The sequence below is a fragment of the Notolepis coatsorum genome, assembly GCF_963971535.1.
Source record: "Notolepis coatsorum genome assembly, chromosome: 19".
Classification (NCBI taxonomy): domain Eukaryota; kingdom Metazoa; phylum Chordata; class Actinopteri; order Aulopiformes; family Paralepididae; genus Notolepis; species Notolepis coatsorum.
In genome coordinates this window covers 72,619,005-72,631,349 of record NC_140183.1, presented here as the reverse complement: position 1 = coordinate 72,631,349, position 12,345 = coordinate 72,619,005, and the positions used below count along the sequence as shown (strand labels likewise).

At 41.5% G+C, this 12,345-nt stretch overlaps 1 protein-coding gene across 3 annotated transcripts in view; it reads right to left on the bottom strand.

The window, feature by feature from the left end:
• Positions 1-12,345, bottom strand: part of mindy3 (MINDY lysine 48 deubiquitinase 3) — a 99,274-nt gene that overhangs the window by 60,512 nt on the left and 26,417 nt on the right. For all 3 annotated transcript variants that reach the window (XM_084335859.1, XM_084335858.1, XM_084335860.1), the window contains exons 9-11: positions 11,175-11,254; positions 10,383-10,453; positions 3,458-3,538 (exon numbers count right to left, since the gene is read on the bottom strand). In XM_084335859.1, coding sequence (XP_084191985.1) covers positions 3,458-3,538; positions 10,383-10,453; positions 11,175-11,254 — 232 coding nt within the window. The remainder of the gene's footprint in view (positions 1-3,457; positions 3,539-10,382; positions 10,454-11,174; positions 11,255-12,345) is intronic.

Sequence of the window (12,345 nt, the reverse complement as noted above, 5' to 3'; positions counted from 1 at the left end):
ATACGGGAGGAGCAGAATCCAGGTTTAAATACCTGAGTAGAATCCATGTTTAAATACTGAAATGGATCCTATGTTTAATTCCATGTTTAAATACTGAGATGGGTCCCATGTTTAAATACAGAGGTGGATGACTTACCATATTCTAAATGATTTAATTATGTGGAAAAGATCCTGAGATGTTTTGACTGATGTAAGAGGTGTATATAAAAGCTGCGGGTAGCCTCATTTGTTAGACAACCTGTACTCGCCCTGACCTATGTTTTGTAGTGAGTAAAACATTTTCACAGTATTTTGCTGACCCCACAGAGAAGCATTGAACTACGTCAAAAACATGTTTTTCGTTACCCCAGAGGTGCAGCAGACGAACAGCTGTGTTTCAGAAAGGGCAGCAAGGGTTTAGAGCTTAAAGCCCACAGTGATACTATCAGCCTGTGAAGCCAAGTATATGTTTCTAGCTATGACCGATTTGATTTGATGTTTTTTATTTTTGTGTCTTACATACAGGTGTATGCCCAGCCCATATGGGCTTACAAGACACATACCAATAAGTATATAATAATATACTTTAAAATGTGTTTATCTAGAACAATTGCTCGAAGTGATTGAGATAACATTATGAATATATTGCCCATTATGTAGTAGATAGTTGGAATGTATCCTCTATACCGAATACTGTGTTTTTGAAGATGAGGGGCGTTTTGTTAACATAATTTAAAAATGGTGAACACCTATGTATATATGAAGACTGTTGTTTATGAGGGCAACCAGGGAACCATTGTGATTGCTAGGAACCCAGTGTGCCGACATAGATGTAAACATGTCGATATAAAATATCATCTCATCAGATCTGTCATCAGAGAAGAAAGAATGACACTGATTTATTGTCCAAACGGACGACAGGGTAGCAGACACTATGAGGAAACCTGTTCCAAATTGAAATTGAACAGATTTGCAGAGGTCATGTTTAATGTGTAAATATTGACTGCCATACTCTATTGATGTTTTGGATTATATTATTTCCTTTGTAAAATGTTTTTCGGAGAAGTCATCCAGTATGCTAATACAACCCTAAGTGGGAGTGTTGAAGTTAGAGGTTCTAGGGCTGGGCGATATGGAAAAAAATCATATCGCGATAACGATATGATAATGTTATCATATTTCTCGATATCGATAATTATCGAATTGTTATAAGTATTAATTTTTTTCTTTTTCTTTTTTTAACAACAGATGTATGTTTATTTTGCAGCAATTCTTTGTCATTGCCGCCATCTTTAGTGTTACATCCCCTCACACTCCAGTTCTCAGGCTGCAGCTGGTTTAAAAGCGAAAGTAAACGGGCTTCTCTGCTGGCTGTGGCTCCAGGGGAGTTGAACAGTTCTGGCTCTGCTAGTTTATTTTCGATCTTTTGGCGCTTTTTTGGTGGACAAACCACCGCACATGTGCACCGTGACTCGTGACTGGAGTCTAGTTCTGCTAGCACACATAGCCTACTGTGTACAGACGGTTTCAAACTGTATTTTAAATTAGAAAGCAAACAAAATAAATGGACAAGAGAAAAATAAATCTCAATTTGGTCAGTATTGTCATTTGGACAAGCAAAGCCATTACTTTAAGTTGCAGGCAAGAAAGACAAGTCTGTCCACTGTCTCTGGTTTTAAAACTGCCCTGTTGCAGGTCACAAAAGAAAGAAAAAAAAAATTCGATATCGATTATTAACACTTTGACTGCCATGAAACGTCTTTTCACGTCATTGCTGGCCATGCTCAAGTTGCCGGGGGACGCTGTACAGCGTCCTTATATCAATATTTCAAAAATCTGCGATCGGATTCATATGTCCCCTCCGCTGGCCTGAGATCCACCAGCAGGACCCACTGAGCTCTCTGGCGGTTCAGGAGCGCCATCTGGTGGCCGATCGGCGCAATCGCCAAACAGGATGTTGAATAGAGGTTGTCCTAGACGACCGTAGTACTTCCGGCGCTCGCTATAGGTCCCGCGACTCTGGCTCGTCACACTACACAGTGATCGATTGCCAATAACTCGATAAACAACATGATTTGGACGTATATACCATTATACAAGCTGGAGATGGACCGGGTAAATTTACATCCCATAATGATAAGATTTCAACTCGACGATGATCGCCCAACGGCGCGCGGAGACTGGGGTGAGTTTCAGCGTGTAACGTTACCGTCTTCGATACTAACTGCTATTATCAACATTTGACCCACATTAGATGATTGGTATAACGCTGCCCACGGAATTATAAACGCCCCCTAGCCCATCCGGTCAACATCAGATGACGTGTAGTAACTTCTAGAAGTACGTCTAGTTGGAATTTTTTATATCGCGCTGATTGCCATAAAACTGTATTGCATCATCAATATAATGCATTTGGGGCTATAGATCACGTTCTGGAGAAAGCTGCAGAAAGAGATGAAAACATACTTATACATTAGACCATACTTTACTATGAATATGTGAATGAAAAAGTTTAACGTTGCTACACAATGAACAATACATATAGGACTTTGAATGGGCCCTAATAATGGCAATGTAGCAATAGAATTTAAAAAGTTATAGCCATGCAAAGAAGGGGTACTTCTCCATAGACAAATAGAGCCGGCAACCTATGGTATATCATTAATTTAACCCAAGGCAACCAAAGTGTTAAAATATATCGCGATATTTATCGTTATATCGCCCAGCCCTAAGAGGTTCTATGTAGGATTGTTAGTAACTGTCTAACTGCATATATAACTGTTTCCACTAGAGGGCACTCTAGGCGGAGCCACTCCAGATACCACCAGGTGGCGAGTATAAATAGAGATGTCTCCTCCCCCTCTACCTCTTTCTCCACCAGCCTCTCAGTGAGAGGAGAGCTCATGTGCTGCTGCTCATACCATGTGAATGAATAAACCATGCAGCTTAAAAGGCTAAAGATAGAAACCATGCCTCTTGACCACATTATTGTCGCCCTATAGCCGGATTCTGTCAACAACTTCCCCTTTAAAAACACTGTTTGACCAACCAGAAAATACTGTTAGTAAGAGTGTGGATGTTTGTGTATGAGGGAGTGAGAGTTTAAGTGTGTGTGTGTGCTATGTTCTACTTGGCGCATGCTTTATAGGTGAGACGCCAAGAATCCAGCAGCAGCCATATATGACCAAACTACTGTGCTCTCTCTCGCTCTTTTTTTATTCTGTCTTTCTGCCCCTCTCTATTCCCACTCCACTGATATCTGACCTGTAAAATCTGTTAAAGAACACATTCCTTCTCCTGCTTTTCATAACCTGCTGGGGAGACTGGTTTATATTACACACAGTGAGAGTGTGTGTGTGTGTGTGTGTGTATATATATATATATATATATATATATACAGTATGTGTGTGTGTGTGTGTGTGTGCGTGCATAGACATGCATATGCGTGTGTACTTATGGATGGGTGTATCAAACTCACCTTGGCGAAGAACACAGAGAGATGAGTTTCGCTGCCAAGGATCCAAATAGGGAACTTTGGAGATTTCAGGAACGCACCGACCTAAAAAGACACACACACACACAAAGAATTAGCACACGGTGAAATGTCTATTTTCCACTGTTTGCATCATCAATCACAAACTGTTTAACTGAAGCTTAACAAAAGGGCGCTCGGAGGCGAGTACAGTTGAGCATCAATATTTGAACAAAGTCTATCTAGACTAGAGAATGCGACCTTCTACCTTAACTGGACTGACTCAGTAACAACGTGCCTACTGCTGATGACTGTGCTGGTCTACAGCTGCTCTTCATCAGTACCTGCTGTAATGAGTCACCTGCTCTACTGAACCACTCGTCATCATATCCACAGCAGCTACTATCACGTCTCTGTACTGACACAATAAACCAGCAGTACAACAAGACACACAAACAGGCTGTATATCAATACATACACACCAAGAGAGTGAGTCTCTCTCTCTCTCTCTCCTCATATTAAACCGTGTGAAAACCTTATCACGGTCCTCTATGTGTTGACTTAAAGGAAAACGCCAACATTTTGGGAAATTAGCTTATTTGCCATCTTCCCTGGAGTTAGACAAGAAGATACATACCTTTGTTGTCTCTGTGCGTGCGTTAGGCTTAGGCATAAAAAAAAATTATTGTTTGTTTCCTGTTGGTTGTCAGTTAAGGCATGGGTAGGTAGGGAATTTATTTTATTTTATTCTTTCCCATGGCGACTATGGATAGGGAATTTCTTTATTTAATTAAAATGTTCACAACAACATGGATGCATGTACTCTGCCAGCATGTTTAATATCCATAATACTAAAGGTTTGACTAAGATTTCTATGAAACTTTATTTATAAAAAAAAAAAAAAAAAAAAAAAATTGTATTTCTTTTTAAAAAAAAAACTCATAAAATATATTGGGTCGCACCTAAATCGGCAGGGTCGGTCGGCAACCGGAAACAAACAATATTTTTTGTTATGCCCTAGGGAACGCTCGCTCCGTTAGCTTCATCACTGGAAGTGGGTCAGACTTGTACCCTCAAGTTCCCTACAGTCACGAAAGTATCCGAACCGATTGAAGTTTATGGATACCATGACTTAAAATCCTCTTACCTTGATGATTAAAAGCCTCCCCAATTTAGAAAACAGTATTTCCATGGCTGGTGTTGATATGCTGCTACTGTAGCTAACGAAAACCAACAACCGGACCCTCAAGCAGATAACGAGGGTAATAACTTCCGGTCGGGGGGTTCCAAAATAAAAGAGAGATGTATATACCGGTAGTAGGGTGACCAAACGTCCTCTTTTGCCCGGACATGTCCTCTTTTCACGCCCTGTCCGGGCCGTCCGGGGGGGGGTTTATAAATTCATGATAATGTCCGGCTTTCACGGACCGTTTGCATATACTTAAATTGACTGGCGCATTGCACAGAATACTACGGTAATCTGTTGCGTGTGTGACGTAATCCCTGAGAAGCTTTGTGGGCGGCTCTACAACTACGCTCACAAACAGAGGAAGAGAAAGGATACACGCAGAGGGGACAGAGCGCACCGCAGCTCACGTTCACAATGCCAAAGAATGTACTGGAAAACAGAGGATGCTGTAAAGTAAATGCAGCGGATGGAGGGTGCGTTTGCATTTCATACTCTGAAACATCACAATCTATGGATTGCACAAGTGCCTTGCTAAAAAAGGCATTTCCAGACTGACACTGCCAAAAAGTTCAGTAGTGCGCGCACTAAATCCGAAGCCAATTGTTATAGCGCCCCACTCGACTCGATTGATGTCGCACATGAAGCACTCAAATCAAACCACGGAGCAGTGAAAATATTCCCAATCATAATACAGTACTTTGACTGGAAGAGGGGTGGGCATGCAAACAAAATGAATCGAGGTTAAATACATCAAATGAGACAGCAGAAACCATTGCACAATATCTCATTGAAACATGGCAAGAAAAAAACGATTTGTCTGAAAAATATATTTGTTAACTGGATTTTCTATTTTCTATTATTTCATATATTTTGTTATTTATTTTTGTCCAGTAAGACTTGAAAACAGAGCTATTATTTTGTTACAGGTTGATTTTTAAGTTATTATTGTGCCATTGAGATTTGTCTAGGCATAATCAAGCATGCTGATTGTTTGAGTAACTTTGGTTTGGTGTGTCTTTGGTTATAGAGAGATATTGTTGTGTTATATACAGTAAAATAATACTTGTATATCCATAGAGAGGAGGCATACTTTAAATATATTAAAACAATAATGCATCTTTGAGTAAACGTTGAGTATCATCAGGCATGCGTTGCTCATGGGACGGGGGTTGCACACCGTGCAACCAGTCTGTGAGCAGAAGCACGCACATGCACGGATGTGCACACAGGAATGTGCTGCACTCGACTGATGAGCCAACTCGCTAAGTACTACTTTGCATAACAATATGGCCGGTCGTCAGGTGTGTTCAAATACGTTCTCAGATACATTCACACAAAACTTGTGAATGAAATGTGTTACATTCCATTCGTAGAGGAAATTAGGCACTGTCTTTAGTCTGTGCTATGCGAGGGAACATCTATGCGCATGCGCGGGAGCGTGCGCACGCGCGTCATTAAAACATAGTGCAACCAGTCGTCCCATGAGCAACGCATGCCTGAGTATCATTAAGTATCTCGAGGCTGGGGGGACATGTCCTCTTTTTTGGAAATCAAAATATGGTCACCCTAGTATATAGCAGCGGAAATACGTTTATTTTGTACATTATCTAACGTTAACACGAACCTAAACTAACTTTAGGTTAGTTGTAATGTTAGTTTAGGTTTGTGTTAACGTTAGATAATGTACAAAATAAACGTATTTCCGCTGCAATATACATCGCTCTTTTATTTTGGAACCCCCCGACCGGAAGTTATTACCCTCGTTATCTGCTTGAGGGTCCGGTTGTTGGTTTTCGTTAGCTACAGTAGCAGCATATCAACACCAGCCATGGGAATACAGTTTTCTAAATTGGGGAGGCTTTTAATCGTCAATGTAAGAGGATTTTAAGTCATGGTATCCATAAACTTCAATCGGTTCGGATCCTTTCGTGACTGTAGGGAACTTGAGGGTACAAGTCTGACCCACTTCCAGTGATGAAGCTAAGCTAACGGAGCGGGCGTTCCCTAAGCCTAACGCACGCACAGAGACAACAAAGGTATGTATCTTCTTGTCTAACTCCAGGGAAGATGGCAAATAAGCGAATTTCCCAAAATGTTGGCTTTTTCCTTTAAGTGTCAGGGTCTTCTGAGCCATCAAACCCGTTTTAAACCCATGTCGTCACTTGAAACGCACACAGGGATCAATCAGTTAAGCATCTTGCCGAAACGTTGGGTCAAATAAAAACGACTGCATATGACACAAAACGTGTGACTTCACTCTCTTAAGATACTCTAGCTGGTAATCAGCATCTGGTTGACGATCTGGTTGTTGTCAAGGGTCAGAAACGGTTACCTGACCTCGACTATGCGGATGATGTCGCCTTAATCGCGGAGCGTATAACATCTGCTCGGCAACCTCCCATCTCATTAGAGGAAGCTCAGAGAAACTGAACTGCATGGTTGTCAACAGGGACCCTACTCATCCATCCAGATCGATGAATCCAACACACATCAAGGAGGTTGATGACTTCAAATATCTTGGGTTAGAAAGGATTTTCTTTCTAGGAAGGGACAAGCATGGAATGCATGTAACAAACTCCTCCTACCAAGATGTGTTTCTTCAGGGCCCGTGTCGAAAGCATCCTGATATATGGCATGGCGTGGAAGATCTCGACGGGAGTCGAAGCGCGGCGATGAGCGCCTCATGAACTATAGTTTGGTGTGTGTTACTTCCCCCAATCGACTTGAGAATAACAACTCTTTTAACCAATTGAAACCGGGAAACACATTTATCTCTATATGCAGGCTATATAATGCATTATTAGCAGGCGTTATATAACCCGTCTAAATGGGTTAAGTTGTGAGAACGTTTTATGGACAACAGAGATACACTCATACATCATCCTCCACAGCCTTCTCAAACGGAGTTATTTTGGCAACCATCTACTCTCTATTAGCATGTCATAGCTGCTGGCTCAAGACTATTGACGTGTTCCAGTTCTTATTTAGGCTTTTCTCTGTGTATACAACCCCCACCACCTCCTAATAGACAGTCTCCTCCCCACCGCATGTATATATTCCCTCCCCGCCGTATGTATATTTCCCTCCCACCCACCCACCCCCTCCTAATGTACAGTCCCCTCCCCATCATATGTATATACTCTGTCAGGATCTAGGGGTAACAGTACTGTATATTTGAATACCGCCTATGTCACAAATGTATCAGTACTAAATACCTATATGTCCCTATGCCATAAATGTCATGTATGTTGTGTATGTCATAAATGTCTATATGAATTGAAAATGGGGGACCCTGATGGAAACAAGACAAACGTCTTTCTCAGGTCTGCATCCCCTTAACAATTGTATGTATTGAGCCGTACTGTATTGTACCCATTCTGCAATCTGTTAAATAAAGTTTTCATTCATTCATTCATTCACCTATTTCGGCACTCAACACCCACAAGGCCAAGTTCTTTAGTTTTTTTTTAAGGATGAAATGTGTATCACACATATTTTCCAGTGTCTTTCACACCCTATTTTGGTGGATAAGCATGCGTGTGTCAGGGCTGTCCTGAATACCAGCACCGAAGACCAAGTATTCAAAGCTTTGTGACAACAGGGGGCTGTTAAGAAAACTTGCCGTTATTATTAATTAACTATATCTTTATCACATGCAATCATTAGGATTTATTATTGTAATTATTATTCTATTGAAAGACAAAGGCAAAATCGGACTTTCTCACACCGGCCGGGCTCCGTGCCGGTTCCCGAACGTAATCTCGAACCGGCCGGCGCGTTCACACCGGGAATAATTTGTTTGGAACATGACGGAGGCTTTAGTTCAGCCCTCTAAGAAAACACTGAGCACCGATTTTTCATGTTCCGAACCAATTATTCCCGGTGTGAACGCGCCGGCCGGTTCGAGATTACGTTCGGGAACCGGCTCAGGCACCCGGCCGGTGTGAAAGGCCTAACAGTTTACATTTAAATAACTACAAAACGTGCAATAATTAAATAAATTACAGCCTTGCCCTTAGCCTATAAAAATGAAACTGCTCATAGGCATAATGAAAATGAAATGTGCAGCCTATGCCAAGAAATAAAATACATTAAATAAAAAATACTTGAATTTGATGACAGCCGTAGGCTAATCCACTAAATAAATTGGCTTATTGTCGAACAAAAGAGCTAAATAGAAACCGGTTTCTCATGAAAAGAAAAATAAAGAAGGCCTTTGGCTTTGTCTGTGTAGACCTTTACATGCTATCTTAAAATAATTAACGGAATTGCTTCTGATGCCTTAGGATTAACATGACCAAAAAGACAGTGTAAGTCATTAGAGGATTAATAAAAGCACAATAAATACATGTGAAAAAAAGCAATAAATAAAATTGTGCTTCCAGTTTAAGTGTGCAATTTGTGCATTGATCAAACTAAATGAACAACCATATCCAATCAAAGTGAAAACGTGGAAATAGCATCTGTGGTCTAAGCCTCAACACAAACTAATATACCTGGAGTTTTAATGATGAGGCTCAACCCGCTTCAGGTTGTGTGACAGTCTGACAGAGATTGTGGGACAGGGAATTTCTCGTTTTTTCTTACAATAAAGCCAGCTTTAGAAAAAATGCACTCTGAAAAGGTTGAAGCGGCAGGGATGCAAAGCAAGCGGGTGGCTACAGTTGCCAGCCATGGATAAAGGTCCACATTTAGTCTCCACCACTCAAGAGGACCGGAAATACGCCTTTGACCCGTCTAAAAGTCCTCCAGTTCCCTTTGCTATTAGCTGCATCAACTGAAAGCGGACGTTTTATCCACATCAACCACCGGCGTCTCACAAAAAACACTCGACTCTATGATGATAGAGTCCATTACAGAGAGCGGAAAGAAAGTCCTAAGCGATGCCGTCGTCTCGTTCATGGCTCGAGACAAGAGGGCTGTCGATAATGTGGAAGTGGAAGGATTTAAGGGGTTAATGAAAACACTGGAGCCAGGGTAGCCTGCACTCTGCCCAAGCCAGATGTCACCTCGAGCACGGAGAGGGAGACACAGTTAACGTACAGTTTTCTGAAAGTTCTAAACATCCTTGTTTGAGAAGAACTGATGGGATGTTGATTCATAATGAATAATGTTGGGTTATTATTTCAATCATATTTCCTGGGCAAATTCTTATGTCTGAAGGGGTAAAAAAACTAAAACGATTTTGCCATGGAATACCATGGAAACGATTGAAGTGATTGGGGTCAGCAGGTGTGTGTGGGCGTGTGTGTGTGTGTGAGTGTGGTGCTTGGGGTTAGTCGGTTGAGATTATGCCTTCCAAGCACATATTTTCACACGGGAGCTAGCGCTGTGGCTTGTGTTTTCTCCCGTTGTAAATGTCACCGCTCACCCCAGAGTCCCGAGTAGCAAGTTTATTTGTGTGTGTTTATTTGTGCGTGTTTATTTGCGCTTCCATTTCTCTCGCAGCTTGTCGTTCGTCGTGGGATAACGACCAGAAACGGTGACGCGGAAACACACACCGCAGCCTAGTCGTACCGACCACTGTGGCAACACCAACGACGAAATAGACAAAACATTGTACGGAGAGCTTTTTAGATTCACTATCAAACTCATTTCCACTTAAGATCAGATTATAATAAGAACCTGGAAACAGTTGGCATGCATATTTTGTGTTTTGAGTAAATTGTGGCAGAGCATTTTATCAAGGTACATGAGGCCTTGTGTATGTGTGTGTGTATGCGTGTGTATGCGTGTGTGTACCTTGCAATAACGTAGTGACTCCATGAGGGTAAGGAAGCCGACTGATGCCTGTTTGTGAATACCATGTAATACTGAAAGGGCAGAGAACAAAAGAGAGTAGGGAGAGAGACAGAATAATTAATGCTGTATGAAATCAGCAGCACAAAGTGCCTTGTTTTACATGACAGGCTGATTATACTGCTCATCTAATAGTTGGAGATGAGTGCCCTCTGGTGGTCATAGGTCCACTCAGAGTGTGTGTGAGAGAGAGAGAGAGAGAGAGAGAGAGAGAGAGAGAGAGAGAGAGAGAGAGAGAGAGAGAGTGTGTGTGTGTGAGAGAGAGAGAGAGAGAGAGAGAGAGAGAGAGAGAGAGAGAGAATGAGTGAGTGAGTGAGTGAGTGAGTGAGTGAGAGGGGATATAGAGACATTTTACATTTACATTCAGTCATTTAGCTGATGCTTTTATACAAAGCGACTTACAGGTTCTGTACAACAAGTCGACAGGAAGGGTACAACTCTGGCAGCTGAGAGCAAGTAATATTGTTCGTCAAACAGTGTCGAACTTGAGTGCTACAGTTTTGAGTGCATATTAGCATAGTAGGTAATACTATAGGCAAGGTAGATTCCTTAGTAGCAGAGTGTATACTAGTAAAATACAATACAAATGTTAGTAGAGAGAGAGAGAGAAAGAGAGGAGAGGGGGAGAGAGATAGAGAAGGGGGATAGAGGGAGAGTGTGAGAGAGAATAGAGGGAGAGAGAGGGAGAGGGGGGATAGAGAGAGAGATATAGAGGGAGAGAGAGAAAGGACTTACTCATGCCGGAGCACTCTCTGTCTCCATCCCAGACATTAGAGACGGCGTGGCCAGTAACAAAGAGGTTCACCAGGCTCTGACTGGAAGACGGAGATAAGGAGACGGATAAGTTAACATCAAGAGGGAAAAAGGACAGACTTAACAGAGAATGTTAAGAGTCGCAGTACTTCTACAGGAAGTATCCCTTTATCCACAATTTCAATCAGTATTCATCTGGTGTTTCTAGTCAAGCAGGACACTCATCTTTCAACTCCCTATGAGCTTGTGACAGTTATCTAACAAAAGGGGAATATTAGGCTTCAAGGTTTGCCAACTCTGAATGAACCCCCCCCCCCCCACACACACACACTTCTTTACAGATATCTTTGTCATAAGTACAACAAGCTGGCTAAACGGTTGTGTGCTTATAGATGCGTCACTAGACAAGTGATTGAGAAATACTTTCTCTATTAGAGAGATCTGACACGCCTCACGTGCAGAATCAAGTCACTTTTCTTACATGTTACACATGGCTTTTGATATTGAATTCTCTGATACCCATACTCTGTTTTAGCCTGGTATCAGCATGATATCCCATACTCTGTTGTAGCCTGGTATCAGCATGATATCTATACTCTGTTGTAGCCTGGTATCAGCATATCTATACTCTGTTTTAGCCTGGTATCAGCATGATATCTATACTCTGTTTTAGTCTGGTATCAGCATGATATCTATACTCTGTTTTAGCCTGGTATCAGCATGATATCTATACTCTGTTTTAGCCTGGTATCAGCATGATATATATATACTGTTTTAGTCTGGTATCAGCATGATATCTATACTGTTTTAGTCTGGTATCAGCATGATATCTATACTCCGTTTTAGCCTGGTATCAGCATGATATCTATACTCTGTTTTAGCCTGGTATCAGCATTATATCTATACTCTGTTTTAGCCTGGTATCAGCATGATATCCCATACTCTGTTGTAGCCTGGTATCAGCATGATATCTATACCCTGTTTTAGTTTGGTATCAGCATGATATCTATACCCTGTTTTAGCCTGGTATCAGCACGATATCTATACTCTGTTTTAGCCTGGTATCAGCATGATATCTATACTCTGTTTTAGTCTGGTATCAGCATGATATCTACCGGTATACTCCGTTTTAGCCTGGTATCAGCATGATATC